The 15,426-nt window shown below is 49.5% G+C and overlaps 1 protein-coding gene across 2 annotated transcripts in view; it reads right to left on the bottom strand.

Annotated features, from left to right (window-relative positions):
* The window catches only part of NUP210 (nucleoporin 210), a 110,703-nt gene extending 99,323 nt beyond the window's left edge, over positions 1–11,380 (bottom strand). For both annotated transcript variants that reach the window (XM_075574989.1, XM_075574988.1), the window contains exons 1-2: positions 10,943–11,380; positions 1,070–1,206 (exon numbers count right to left, since the gene is read on the bottom strand). In XM_075574989.1, coding sequence (XP_075431104.1) covers positions 1,070–1,206; positions 10,943–11,094 — 289 coding nt within the window. In that variant the 5' untranslated portion in view covers positions 11,095–11,380. The remainder of the gene's footprint in view (positions 1–1,069; positions 1,207–10,942) is intronic.
* Positions 11,381–15,426: the final 4,046 nt, after the last annotated feature.

Here is a 15,426-nt window from a genome sequence, read left to right on the forward strand (position 1 = left end):
TAAGCTTTTGTGATCTTAAATAGTCTCATTCACCATATCACAGTTACATTCTTACATCTTCAGATCGTTCAAGATCGTCTTGCACAGCTCTGCATACTTAATTCTTGATCTGGCGTCTTGGGATTATTTAATTTAATAATAATACTGTATTTCATATACCACCGTTCTCCGAATGGCAGACAAAGCACTGCACAATAACAGTATAGTGTGCGGTATGCAGAACTTTTACAGACAGTCTGTCGTCTCCACAGTAAATGCTTTGTGTACACAAGCAGTTTTGACTGCTGCGTGTGCCTTAAAACATGGTACTTGTGCTGATGTAACAGCAGTTCAAATAACTTTACAAAATTGCCTGGTCTTGATGCATGCCAAGTACATGCTTACCCATGTGTGTGTGCATGCGTGTGCGTGAAAGGGGCCAACTGGCCATCAAGTTGCCTTACTTCCCTTCTCGCAGGGCACTAAAAATGAGCACTCCTACCCTCAGAACGGTGACACAATACACTGCCAGCACCAGCACTCATAGCACAGGAGCCCGCAGTTCCTCCCGACTACCAGAAAAATCTACAATGTGAGCAAAACATGTCTGAAAAAGGAGGACGATCCGTTCTTAAGGTACTAGTTTCAATTACAGCTCAAAGACACTATTTATAACATTTTTGATTTATTGTTACAAAACGGCATATTGTGCTTGTTACAGAAAAAAACATTACAAAAGTATATTCAATATAGATTCATAAAAAGCAATGTATACATTACTGGCGAAAGTCTGGTATGAGGTCCTGCAAGGGTTCATAAAGATAAGAGACCTACTGTATGCACATAAGTGCTCCCCTAAGCAGCTCTGATTTGCAAGTTGCACATACCAACTCTTATAGTAAATAATTTCTTTTATCTGTGAGCGAGAAATCAGATGTCCGATTTCAGACACACAAATCTATGTGTGAAAACCCTATAAAATACGGAGGCACATTGCACTAACCACTACACCATAACATTCCGTTTCCTTGCCAGTGATAAAACGTTGTTGACAATATAGAGGCAAGAAGAAAAGGTATTTACCACTTACATATATCTTCAGCAAATATTATACTGGTCAGTCGTGTTGGATTTGTTGCACGTGCCTGCACAATAGCACTTTGAGAGCACTGACGTTCATCTAGATTTATAGGATCTATGCTGGCAACTTCAGGTCTAGTTGACAACCTAAAAAATAAAAAATAAAAGCCTTTATATAGATTATAATATCTTAATGTAACTCAACCAAACATTATTGATCAATTCATACAAATGAATGATAGTATTAGAATTATTAGCATCTCAGGCCACATTTACTGCTACGTGTTCTGCCACAAGAAACTTTCTGGATCTGGAGGACACCTTATGGCCGATTCTAGTGAAGAATGACGTCTGCAAGGGCCGTAATGAATCCTAACGCAGGAGTAGTACATATGGATCTTAATGCTTTACTAGTTGACAACACTATTGTCAATACGACCTACATTTTGACTTGATGAAACGTCTCAAATAAATAGGTCTTTAAAAAAAAAAAAAATGTATTGTTTTATTATATTGTATTTATTCTATTACATAAACACAATTTGATTTGAAGATCGTGGATATAAATAATTTGCATGGTGCAAACAGTCTGTCATGATCACAAAATAATTTTATACTATGTGTACTGTATGTAGAGTTGGGTGATATCGTTATCGTGGTGAAAATGTTGATATTAAGAAATGTATCGAGATAGATATACAGAGATATGTGTTAAAATAAGTCTGAAAATGTTCTAGTAAATCTAAATAAAATGTGATCTCAAAATAAAACTTCACTTTTACTCACCTACACTGCACCCATCACCCTAACACACACACCCCCCTCATCCCATCCCTCTCACCCCGAGATATTCCTTCAATTTAAAAACACATTTCATTAATAAAATTTAAAAAATATATTGAACAGATTTTTTGATAATTAAGAATTGTCGAAAAATCTGTTTTAATTATTTTTTTACATTTTGATAAAGGGTTAGAGTGATGGGATGAGGGGGATATTAGTGATGGAAGCAGTGTAGGTGAGAAATTGTAAAGTGCAGGCATGGCAGGGGGAGTTTTGGGCCCCAGGGGGGAGAGGAGTTCCTACCTTTCCCTGCTGCAGCCTGCTTGTTCTCGCATGCTCTCTCCCCCCATGCTCCTCCCCCTCTCCAAGTCAGCATTCAGAAGCTGGAATGGAGGGGGATTTGGGGAGAGAGAACCAGAGATACACCACAGCGTCCGTTTGAAAGCTACACCTCTGAGCACCGGCACCACCATCAATCGTGATAACAGGCAATCTCCCATATCGGCAGTCCAGAGGATTATCGTGATATCACTAAATATCGGTGTATCGCCCAACCCAGAGGGCAGTGTTGCACCGGGTACACAGAAATTACTCGGACCCAGCCCAGTGCCGGATACTTCCGTCCGGGTCCGCTCCCTCGGCCCTCCTCAAATCACCCCCCTTCCTCCAGGGCGGCGGGAGAAGAGAACGTAGAACGGCAGGAGCAGGGCAGCAGAAGAGGACAGCAGCCGACGGCGGAGGGAGAGGACGGCAGCCGGCAGTGGCGGGAGAAGAGGATCATGTGAGCAGGGAAGGAGCGGCACAGGAGAATGGCCGGGGGGAGCGCGCCCCAGCGGTCTAACCCAGAAGTCTTTTCTGACTTCCGCTGCTACCACGTGCTCCTACCCAGCCATTCTTCTGTGCCGCTCCTTCTCTCGCCGCCACCGGCTGCTGTCCTCTGCAGGCTGCCCGTCCTCTCCATCCACCGCCGGCTGCTGTCCTCTGCAGGCTGCCGTCCTCTCCATCCGCTGGCTGCTGTCCTCTGCAGGCTGCCGTCCTCTCCATCCGCCGCCGGCTGCTGTCCTCTGCAGGCTGCCGTCCTCTCCATCCGCCGCCGGCTGCTGTCCTCTGCAGGCTGCCGTCCTCTCCATCCGCCGGCTGCTGTCCTCTGCAGGCTGCCGTCCTCTCCATCCGCCGGCTGCTGTCCTCTGCAGGCTGCCGTCCTCTCCATCCGCCGCCGGCTGCTGTCCTCTGCAGGCTACCGTCCTCTCCATCCGCCGGCTGCTGTCCTCTGCAGGCTGCCGTCCTCTCCATCCGCCGGCTGCTGTCCTCTGCAGGCTGCCGTCCTCTCCATCCGCCGGCTGCTGCCCTCTGCAGGCTGCCCGTCCTCTCCATCCGCCGGCTGCTGTCCTCTGCAGGCTGCCGTCCTCTCCATCCGCCGGCTGCTGCCCTCTGCAGGCTGCCGTCCTCTCCATCCGCCGGCTGCTGTCCTCTGCAGGCTGCTGTCCTCTGCAGGCTGCAGTCCTCTGCAGGCTGCTGTCCTCTCCATCCGCCGGCTGCTGTCCTCTGCAGGCTGCTGTCCTCTGCAGGCTGCTGTCCTCTGCAGGCTGCTGTCCTCTGCAGGCTGCTGTCCTCTGCAGGCTGCTGTCCTCTGCAAGCTGCTGTCCTCTGCAAGCTGCTGTCCTCTGCAGGCTGCTGTCCTCTGCAGGCTGCTGTCCTCTGCAGGCTGCTGTCCTCTCCATCCGCCGGCTGCTGTCCTCTGCAGGCTGCTGTCCTCTGCAGGCTGCTGTCCTCTGCAGGCTGCTGTCCTCTGCAGGCTGCTGTCCTCTGCAGGCTGCTGTCCTCTCCATCCGCCGGCTGCTGTCCTCTGCAGGCTGCTGTCCTCTCCATCCGCCGGCTGCTGCCCTCTGCAGGCTGCTGTCCTCTCCATCCGCCGGCTGCTGTCCTCTGCAGGCTGCTGTCCTCTGCAGGCTGCTGTCCTCTGCAGGCTGCTGTCCTCTGCAGGCTGCTGTCCTCTGCAGGCTGCTGTCCTCTGCAGGCTGCTGTCCTCTGCAGGCTGCTGTCCTCTGCAGGCTGCTGTCCTCTCCATCCGCCGGCTGCTGTCCTCTGCAGGCTGCTGTCCTGTGTGTGTGTGTGTGTGTGTGTGTGTGTGTGTGTGTGTGTGTGTGTGTATGTATATGTATGTGTGTGTGTGTATGTGTGTGTGTGTGTGTGTGTGTGTGTGTGTGTGTGTGTGTGTGTATGTGTGTGTGTGCGCATTTCCCATTTCTTTTTTAATTCAACCCTTTAACCCTAACCCTAAATAAGCTGGCACTATTTCTTACAAAGTGCATATAGCGGATCAGGTAGAATTCTTTGCAAACATATATACAAAGCCGTCATTCTCCAAAGTATCTGAAAAAAAAGTACTGTCTGAAACACACCAGAGAACAATGAGGCAGATTGTGTGACCAATCCGTTGTTTTCTTTCCATGTTCTTAATAATAGTGTAAGGTACAAAATGTTCACAGAACAAATAAACAACTATATACCGTAATGAATAAACACTGAATGATTTCAAATTGAGATTTGTAGCTGCTTCCTGTATCAATACTGCCTTGGCCCAAGAACTTTACTATATGTGTAATAAAGCACAAATTAAGAGAATGCATGTTGTAATATGAGTACAGTTAAGTATTATTCCGTATGTGAGCTTGTTTTCCGACTATACCCTCTTGTTTATGTTTTCCAACAACATTAAATGGCATGTTATTGTATTCAGTGCTTGTATAGCACCTCATTTCGAAATGTTCAAAATCATTTTGCATGTCACGGTTAATGAGCACTAAATAATTCTAATACACAGCAACTACTGTAAATCAACAGCAATCTGAGATTTCCTTCTATCACACCCCCCACCAGTTTAAGTTCTTTCAAAACTAAGGCTGTCTCACATTTTAATCTAGTCTGTAACTGCTACATACGCCCATAATATACATCTTCTCTAACAGTGCTTGCTATGTATTGTATATAATGTATACCCTGTTCATTTATGTAACTGTATTTGTAACCATGTACTATTTGTCATCTTAACTATGCCCAGGACATACTTGAAAACGAGAGGTAACTCTCAATGTATTACTTCCTGGTAACACATATTATAAATAAATCACAGCACTCGTAAAATAAAATAAAATATTGAAATTGTTCCTAAGACGTGAAACAAAAGGACCTGTGTGGGAGTGGAGGGGTGCTACTGAATTTCCAGAAGGAAATTTTGTTTCCGGTACAGTACCTTTTAAAGAGGTACTCCTAGGTACCATATTTTAATTTTATTTTTAAAATAGGTTTTAAAAAGGTGTGTCTCCGGAGCTGAACCGTGTTAATTTCAGCTCTGGGGACCCCCTGCTTCCTAAGATACTTACCTCTGTAGGTGATACCGATGGCAGCCCAAACCGGGCTATTTGGGGCTAATGAAATGGCGTCCTTAAAGCTCCCGCGCTTTGTGGGCCAGTAAGACGCCGTCCCTTGCGTTTTCCTATTGGCCCACGTCACATGGAACATTTAAACAGCAGAGAGATTCCGGCACAGAGGGCATTATCGTGGTAAGCAGGGTGTCCCCGAGCTGAAATTTCCACAGTTCAGCTCCGGAGACCCCCGGAAATAAAAGCTATTGAAATAAATATAATAAATAAATGGTCCCTAAGAGTGCTGCTTTAAGACTCAAATCAAGGAGTGATCCCCTGAAAACGGTTCAAGTTAAAACTGCAACTTAAGTTTTTGTTTAAATATGTTAAATAGAATATAACACAATACTGTAATTTGATGAAAGTGCTCCTCTGAGGCAGCTGTGCCCGACAAAAAACAAAAATCTTACGTTTCATGCTGAAGCAAACGTGGAAGAGTTCCGATTCATTTATACGAATTTCAATCTCTATTTTTTATTCCAACACAAGTTAAACAAAGTGCGGCATGCTTCCATTTTCTGGGGGTTTCCCCAACAGTTACATAGGAAAGCTATTTTGTTTTGGGATCGGCCACTTTGGGGAAAATAGAATAAGCCCCTTCGCAGTTCTAATTTTTTTATGCATCTAAAATATTGCACTAACATTTTGCCACTAGCTCAGTCAGTTTTAGATATTGTTTCCTGTCACCTAAAAAGATATTGTTTCCTGTCACCTAAAAAGATAAGTCTACCAGTGATTTCATTTCATGACAGTTACATTGTTCATGAGGTTGAAAAATGATATATGTTCAAGTTCAACCTATGTTGAATTTAGACGATAGATACGTATCCTATATTTGTATTTACAGTATATTGATTTAGAGGAAGGCAAACAAAAAAACCTGTGACACATTATCTAATAAATTCCTTCCTGCCTCCAGTACTGGCAATCAGATATCTCCCGGGATCAGCGTCCTCCCCATGTGTACTTATTTTCTCTATCCCTATATACCTTTCCTTTCTAGAAACCAGGTCTAACCTTTTCTATAAGGTATGTATTGTAACTGCTATCAGTCTCGCGTAATGAATTCCACGACAGAGAAACAGAACTCTATAGCAGCCTTGAATATCAAAAAATCTATTTTCGACTGACTTTTTATATTTTATGCTCACATCTGCTTCAACTACAAGATTGCTAATCAAGTTTATTATTTCTACAAAGATTTTTAAAAAGGAACGTTTCTGACAAGTTGTCTGCTATTGTTTTTATGGTTAGGCCGAGCTCAGCCTGCGGTCCCAGTCACTGCTACAGCGCACACCTCGGCGTGCGCTGTGCGTGTAAGCACTGCCCCTCACTGGGGCTGGGCCCAGTACTCACCTTCCCGCTGAATGTGCAGCGCTGTACTCGCAGTTTTTTTTTAACTCAATGGAATTGAGTTCAGAACTGGCAACGGAGGCGTGGCAACGCCCCTGCCGGCGGTTCACCCAATGAGGGCGAACCAGCCGCGTGAGGTCATGACCACGCCCCCGCAAAACCCTGACCACGCCCCCTCCCATCGCAATCTCCCTCTCTCCCTAAAGACCGCAGATCGCGGGGAGCGCTGTGCACGCGCCGCCCCCCCCCCCCCGCCGGGCGCGCGCGTCACAGTGATCACTGGGATTGCAGCCTCATAGTAGCGGAGTCGCTACGCCCGAGCGCCAGTCAAGCACTCTTCCGTAGTTAACCAAGTGCCTACACGCCTGCAAGCGATGCAGCGCGTTGACGCGGTAGCTATTTGATGAGACAAAAAAAATTGGTCTTTTCAGGCAGCTGTCGTGTGACGTCAGCATCACATGAGCTGGTTCAGCCAGTTAGGGTGAACCGGCTTCCGCCACGCCCCGTATCGCCGTCAGCACTATGCGCAGGGATCGCTTCACTGCGCGGCAAGATAAGAGCTCACACTCTCGCAAGCAAGCGGAGTGTATGAGTTACCAGCTGCGGTGGCAGAAGAGGAGGACTGAAGACCACGTGGACGAAGCGGCGCAGGAGGAAGACAGCTGGCGGCGGGAGAAGTGCGTTGTCTGCCGCAGTTACAGCGCGCTCCTCCCCGGCCGTTCTCCTGTGCCGCTCTGCTCCTCCCCGCCCGCTCTGCTCCTCCGCTCACATGGTCGTCTCCTGCTGCCGCTGTCTCACTCCTTCCCTCCGCTGACATGCTCCTCCTCTCCCGCCGCCAGATGCCTTCCTCCTGTGCCGCTCCTGTAGTCTTCAGTCGCCGCCGGTAAGCAAGACGGGGCAGATGTCGGATAATACTTTCCGTATCATCCACCCTTATCGGCTATCCGACACGATACCGGTCCCATTTAGGTCGGATAATCGTGATTTTACTGCAGGGGTGCACAATTTTTTTTCCTGCGCCCCCCTGCTGGCTCTTCCCCCCCCTTCCTCACACCCCACCTCAGCTCCGGCGTTCTGACGTCACGTGACCCCGCGTCATTTGACGCTGCTTTTCCATGGCAACGTGTCGCCAGAAGCCGTCTGAGCCAACGCAAGTTAAAGAGGCCTTCGCCACTCCCCCGGGAAGAGCACGGGGCCCCGGGAAGAGCACGGGGCCCCTGTAACTGCCGCACCCCCCGCAGAGAATCTCGCGCCCCCAGTTTGCGCACCTGCTGCATGTGCAACTTTCCCTCTTAGTGACACACCTGAAACCTCAGGCTCGCAAACAAAACTATGTGCAAAGTACTACGGTGTATGTATGTATGTGTGTATGTGTGTGTATGTGTATGTGTGTATGTATGTGTATGTGTGTATGTATGTATGTATGTGTGTATGTATGTGTATGTGTGTATGTATGTGTATGTGTATGTGTGTATGTATGTGTGTATGTATGTGTATGTGTGTATGTATGTATGTGTGTATGTATGTGTGTATGTATGTATGTGTGTATGTATGTGTATGTGTGTATGTGTATGTATGTGTGTATGTATGTGTATGTGTGTATGTGTATGTATGTGTGTATGTATGTGTATGTGTGTATGTATGTGTATGTGTGTATGTATGTGTATGTGTGTATGTATGTGTATGTGTGTATGTATGTATGTGTATGTATGTATGTATGTGTATGTATGTGTGTATGTGTATGTATGTGTGTATGTATGTGTATGTGTGTATGTATGTATGTATGTATGTGTGTATGTATGTATGTATGTATGTATGTGTATATGTATGTGTATGTATGTGTATGTGTGTATGTGTGTATGTGTGTATGTGTGTGCATGTACAGCCCTCTAGCATATCCAAAAATAGAAAATGTATTAAAGCAACTTCACAAAAACAAAGACACAACATGGAATTTAAAATAACCTGAGACAAACCTTTACTATCTGAACTGTCTTACTATGGTGTATAATCAGCAACAATGCAGATCTGCATACAACAAAAAACAGGGGAGCCCAATGCTACATCCAATTGACAAAACATATATGGTAATAAGTATAAATTTTAAAAACTTCAATAATAATATTTTCTTGGTTATTTAAACACTTTGGCCAAAGCGTCATAAGCCTGCATTCCAACGTCAAGGTATAACCAATAATGCAGGTCCTGCACTACACTGTGAACCCTTCCTGTTACCTCTGTATGAGGGGAAGCAACCACAGGGAGCCCTGTCCATTCAGCAAAATGTTAAAAAGGTGGGTAGGGGTGAGCTCTTCTGTCCCAAAATGAGACTCGGGATGAAAATGCCTAACGACGTTACTTGTTAGGTCAGTGCAGATCTTTTCCCCGCCCGGCCGAGCGCAGAGATGAGAAAAACCAGGAACATAGCGGTCACGCGGGACACACCATTCAGCTCCATGAGTTTGCTAATCATTCATCCCTCATTATGACGTAAAACTTTCATACTACATTTCGGCGTCCCGTATTATAAAAACTTAAATGTGGCACCCCGACCCCATAGTCATGTCTTTATTATCCCGTAAATGTATATTCCAGAGAGCAAGCAGCAATGTCAGATTTCCTTTGCAGAGGGAGATAAGCTGTCCCTTTTTCAGTTCTCTCTCAACTAATTGTACTGTATATGATGCAGCAGCTTCCATTCACTTGAACGGAAGATGGTGTACAATTAATTATATGTTATAATCAGCTGTAAAAGGACATATTGACCTTCTACAACCAGCAATTGAGATCATACACAGATCACCTGATCAAAAAAAAAAAAGAAATACTTAATGACAGTAAAGGTAGTAATACGGAAACAAAAACATTAATAATAAAACACACACACACACACACACACACACACACACACACACACACACACACACACACACCTCTATTCAACATGCTGGGAAGTTGTGTTTCTTTGCTTGCGAAGAGACAGCAAATTGAGCATAAATCTTCCTGAACAATGGAAATATGGGAGCCTAAATTCTAAGTCTAAAGGATAGGAATATATTTGTGTAGCATACTGTAAATGGGGAATTGAGAGAAAGTGCAATATCCAAATGTACAAAGTGGATAATTCTGCTCGTGGTGCCAGGACTCTGATCCCCCAATATGCATTAGGCCGGTGCTGGTATTATTATTTCCAGTACTGTGTCTTGTATAAAATCTCTCTCTGTAAAGCTGGGCAAACACTACAAGAAAAATATGTTGTATGTGAATAACATTAAACTAATTTTTTAATAGAGATACAAATGTAGACACACACACACACACACACACACACACACACACACACACACACACACACACACACACATACTTTATTCAGAGACAATGAGAAATTGTCCCTATGACGGAGCTCCTCCATTCCTACCCCACGTGGATAAGGATCAAGTTGCACATAATGCTAATATAACTCTTTCCATTCCCGGCAGTATAGTGACATATGCTCTATATAGTGAGATATGCTCTATATAGGGAGATATGCTCTATATAGTGAGATATGCTCTATATAGGGAGATATGCTCTATATAGTGAGATATGCTCTATATAGGGAGATATGCTCTATATAGTGAGATATGCTCTATATAGTGAGATATGCTCTATATAGGGAGATATGCTCTATATAGGGAGATATGCTCTATATAGGGAGATATGCTCTATATAGTGAGATATGCTCTATATAGTGAGATATGCTCTATATAGGGAGATATGCTCTATATAGGGAGATATGCTCTATATAGTGAGATATGCTCTATATAGTGAGATATGCTCTATATAGGGAGATATGCTCTATATAGGGAGATATGCTCTATATAGTGAGATATGAAAGTGCAGCAGGGGATTTGGGAGGAAACACAGATAGCGGATTAATGAGGGTTTCCTGCAGCAGCCACCGCGTGTCCCGAGGCGGAAGCACTTACCGTCCTAACCACCCCCAGTCTCCTACCCACCCCAGTCACTTACCCACCCCCAGTCACTTACCCCTCCTGCCCTCCCCCAGTCACTTACCCACCCCCAGTCACTTACCCCTCCTGCCCTCCCCCAGTCACTTACCCACCCCCAGTCACTTACCCCTCCTGCCCTCCCCCCAGTCACTTACCCCTCCTGCCCACCCCCAGTCACTTACCCCTCCTGCCCTCCCCCCAGTCACTTACCCCTCCTGCCCACCCCCAGTCACTTACCCCTCCTGCCCTCCCCCCAGTCACTTACCCCTCCTGCCCTCCCCCAGTCACTTACCCGTCCTGCCTCCCCCCCCCCCCCCAGTCCCTTACCAGCGGTAGCAGCCCTCCGTGGCGAGCAGCGTGAAGTTGATGCCCCTGCCCCCCCGGGTGTAGGGCAGCAGCACCTTCGGGATATTTAATTTGGAGGCCAGAGAGACCCGCAGCCCGGCCAGCGCGAGCAGGAGCGGGAGCAGCGGCTCCATGGTCACTGTGCTCACTATAGCGCGGGGTCACGTGTGCCTGTCACAGGGCCGGAGGCAGATAGCGGCTTATCTCCCGGCTACAGCGCGCAATGAGCGGCCCAGCGCCCGGATATCCCGCTCTGTACGAGGCGCATTCATGCGGCGGGGTGTTCCTGCGGCGGGGTATCTCCTGCGGCGGGGTATCTCCTGCGGCGGGGTATCTCCTGCGGCGGGGTATCTCCTGCAGCGTTAGCCCGGGTACAGTGTATCTCCTGCAAGGTGCAGACATGTGCTGCTGTGCGGGGAGGGTCCGTGCAATGGGAGGGGGGAGAGTGCCATGCAATGGGAGGGGGGAGAGAGTGCCATGCAATGGGAGGGGGAGAGAGTGCCATGCAATGGGAGGGGGAGAGAGAGTGCCATGCAATGGGAGGGGGGAGAGAGAGTGCCATGCAATGGGAGGGGGAGAGAGAGTGCCGTGCAATGGGAGGGGGGAGAGAGAGTGCCGTGCAATGGGAGGGGGGAGAGAGTGCCATGCAATGGGAGGGGGGAGAGAGAGTGCCATGCAATGGGAGGGGGTGAGAGAGAGTGCCATGCAATGGGAGGGGTGAGAGAGAGTGCCATGCAATGGGAGGGGTGAGAGAGAGTGCCATGCAATGGGAGGGGGAGAGAGTGCCATGCAATGGGAGGGGGTGAGAGTGCCATGCAATGGGAGGGGGGAGAGTGCCATGCAATGGTAGGGGGAGAGAGTGAGTGCCATGCAATGGGAGGGGGAGAGAGTGCCATGCAATGGGAGGGGGAGAGAGTGCAATGGGAGGGAGAGAGAGTGCCATGCAATGGGAAGCGGGAGAGAGTGCCATGCAATGGGAGGGGGGAGAGAGTGCCATGCAATGGGAGGGGGGAGAGTGTCGTGCAATGGGAGGGGGTGAGAGTGCCGTGCAATGGGAGGGGGTGAGAGAGAGAGTGCCATGCAATGGGAGGGGGTGAGAGAGAGAGTGCCATGCAATGGGAGGGGTGAGAGAGAGTGCCATGCAATGGGAGGGGTGAGAGAGTGCCATGCAATGGGAGGGGGGAGAGAGAGTGCCATGCAATGGGAGGGGGAGAGAGAGTGCCATGCAATGGGAGGGGGAGAGAGAGTGCCGTTCAATGGGAGGGGGTGAGAGAGAGTGCCATGCAATGGGAGTGGGTGAGAGAGAGTGCCATGCAATGGGAGGGTGAGAGAGAGTGCCATGCAATGGGAGGGGGATAGAGTGCCATGCAATGGGAGGGGGAGAGTGCCATGCAATGGGAGGGGGAAAGAGTGCCATGCAATGGGAGGGGGAGAGAGTGCCATGCAATGGGAGGGGTGAGAGAGTGCCATGCAATGGGAGGGGTGAGAGAGTGCCATGCAATGGGAGGGGGAGAGAGTGCCATGCAATGGGAGGGGGAGAGAGAGTGCCATGCAATGGGAGGGGGAGAGAGAGTGCCATGCAATGGGAGGGGTGAGAGAGTGCCATGCAATGGGAGGGGGAGAGAGAGTGCCATGCAATGGGAGGGGGAGAGAGAGTGCCATGCAATGGGAGGGGTGAGAGAGTGCCATGCAATGGGAGGGGGGAGAGAGTGCCATGCAATGGGAGGGGGGAGAGAGTGCCATGCAATGGGAGGGGGTGAGAGTGCCATGCAATGGGAGGGGGTGAGAGAGTGCCATGCAATGGGAGGGGTGAGAGAGTGCCATGCAATGGGAGGGGGAGAGAGTGCCATGCAATGGGAGGGGGAGAGAGTGCCATGCAATGGGAGGGAGAGAGAGTGCCATGCAGTGGGAGGGGAGAGAGTGCCATGCAATGGGAGGGGGAGAGAGTGCCATGCAATGGGAGGGAGAGAGAGTGCCATGCAATGGGAGGGGGGAGAGAGTGCCATGCAATGGGAGGGGGGAGAGTGTCATGCAATGGGAGGGGGTGAGAGAGGGCCATGCAATGGGAGGGGGTGAGAGTGCCGTGCAATGGGAGGGGGTGAGAGAGTGCAATGGGAGGGGGTGAGAGAGAGAGTGCCATGCAATGGGAGGGGGTGAGAGAGTGCCATGCAATGGGAGGGGGTGAGAGAGTGCCATGCAATGGGAGGGGGTGAGAGAGTGCCATGCAATGGGAGGGGTGAGAGAGAGTGCCATGCAATGGGAGGGGTGAGAGAGTGCCATGCAATGGGAGGGGGGAGAGAGAGTGCCATGCAATGGGAGGGGGAGAGAGTGCCATGCAATGGGAGGGGGAGAGAGTGCCATGCAATGGGAGGTGGAGAGAGAGTGCCATGCAATGGGAGGGGGAGAGAGAGTGCCATGCAATGGGAGGGGGAGAGAGAGTGCCATGCAATGGGAGGGGTGAGAGAGTGCCATGCAATGGGAGGGGGAGAGAGAGAGTGCCGTGCAATGGGAGGGGGTGAGAGAGAGTGCCATGCAATGGGAGTGGGTGAGAGAGAGTGCCATGCAATGGGAGTGGGTGAGAGAGAGTGCCATGCAATGGGAGGGGGAGAGAGTGCCATGCAATGGGAGGGGGAGAGAGTGCCATGCAATGGGAGGGGGAGAGAGTGCCATGCAATGGGAGGGGGAGAGAGTGCCATGCAGTGGGAGGGGGAGAGAGAGTGCCATGCAATGGGAGGGGGGAGAGAGTGCCATGCAATGGGAGGGGGGAGAGAGTGCCATGCAATGGGAGGGGGTGAGAGTGCCATGCAATGGGAGGGGGTGAGAGAGTGCCATGCATTTGGAGGGGTGAGAGAGTGCCATGCAATGGGAGGGGGAGAGAGTGCCATGCAATGGGATGGGGAGAGAGTGCCATGCAATGGGAGGGGGAGAGAGTGCCATGCAATGGGAGGGGGAGGGGGTGAGAGTGCCATGCAATGGGAGGGAGAGAGAGTGCCATGCAATGGGAGGGGTGAGAGAGTGCCATGCATTGGGAGGGGGAGAGAGTGCCATGCAATGGGAGGGGGAGAGAGAGAGTGCCATGCAATGGGAGGGGGTGAGAGAGAGTGCCATGCAATGGGGGGGGGGGGGGGAGAGAGTGAGTGCCATGCAATGGTAGGGGGAGAGAGTGAGTGCCATGCAATGGTAGGGGGAGAGAGTGCCATGCAATGGTAGGGGGAGAGAGTGCCATGCAATGGGAGGGGGAGAGAGTGCCCTGCAAATGGAGAGGGTGAGAGAGAGTGCCATGCAATGGGAGGGGGTGAGAGAGAGTGCCATGCAATGGGAGGGGGAGATAGTTTGTGCCACGCAATGGGAGGGGGAGAGAGTGCCATGCAATGGGAGGGGGTGAGAGAGAGTGCCATGCAATGGGAGGGGGAGATTGTTTGTGCCATGCAATGGGAGGGGGAGAGAGTGCCATGCAATGGGAGGGGGAGAGAGTTTGTGCCATGCAGTGGGAGGGGGAGAGAGTTTGTGCCATGCAGTGGGAGGGGGAGAGAGTTTGTGCCATGCAATGGGAGGGGGTGAGAGAGAGTGCCATGCAATGGGAGGGGGAGATAGTTTGTGCCATGCAATGGGAGGGGGAGAGAATGCCATGCAATGGGAGGGGGTGAGAGAGAGTGCCATGCAATGGGAGGGGGAGATAGTTTGTGCCATGCAATGGGAGGGGGAGAGAGTGCCATGCAATGGGAGGGGGAGAGAGTTTGTGCCATGCAGTGGGAGGGGGAGAGAGTTTGTGCCATGCAATGGGAGGGGGTGAGAGAGAGTGCCATGCAATGGGAGGGGGTGAGAGAGAGTGGCATGCAATGGGAGGGGGAGAGAGTTTGTGCCATGCAGTGGGAGGGGGAGATAGTTTGTGCCATGCAATGAGAGAGAGAGAACGTACTCAGACTGCAAGGCATTCCTGTGTTATATACAGTGGCAGTCCCACCTAGGAGCAAAGTGTACTAATGGCAGAGGCATTGTTAGTATGTTAAAAGCACTGGAGGAAATTAGTTGTACTACAAAATAAATACCATGTTTATTTAAAAAAGGAATAAATTAAAAGCAATTGGAGTTTTTCCTTTGATAAATCTGGTGCTGTTATTTTGCACTGGGTTTGCTGCTGGTAAAACTTTTAGGGGGTTTTGTATCAAAAGTGGAGCAAGAAAACTGCACCAGATTTATTAAAGCAATGCAATTTATTTTCTGATCCAAGTTTTTGCTCCTTTTTGATATACAGGCATACCCCGGTTTAAGGACACTCACTTTAAGTACACTCGCGAGTAAGTACATATCGCTCAATAGGAAAACGGCAGCTCACGCATGCGCCTGTCAGCACGTCCTGAACAGCAATACCGGCTCCCTAACTGTACCGAAGCTGTGCGCAAGCGGGGAGACTATAGAGCCCGTTACACATGCGTTATTTAGATCAGTTATGCACGTATATGACG

This window comes from Ascaphus truei, chromosome 17 (genome assembly GCF_040206685.1).
Source record: "Ascaphus truei isolate aAscTru1 chromosome 17, aAscTru1.hap1, whole genome shotgun sequence".
NCBI classification, from domain to species: domain Eukaryota; kingdom Metazoa; phylum Chordata; class Amphibia; order Anura; family Ascaphidae; genus Ascaphus; species Ascaphus truei.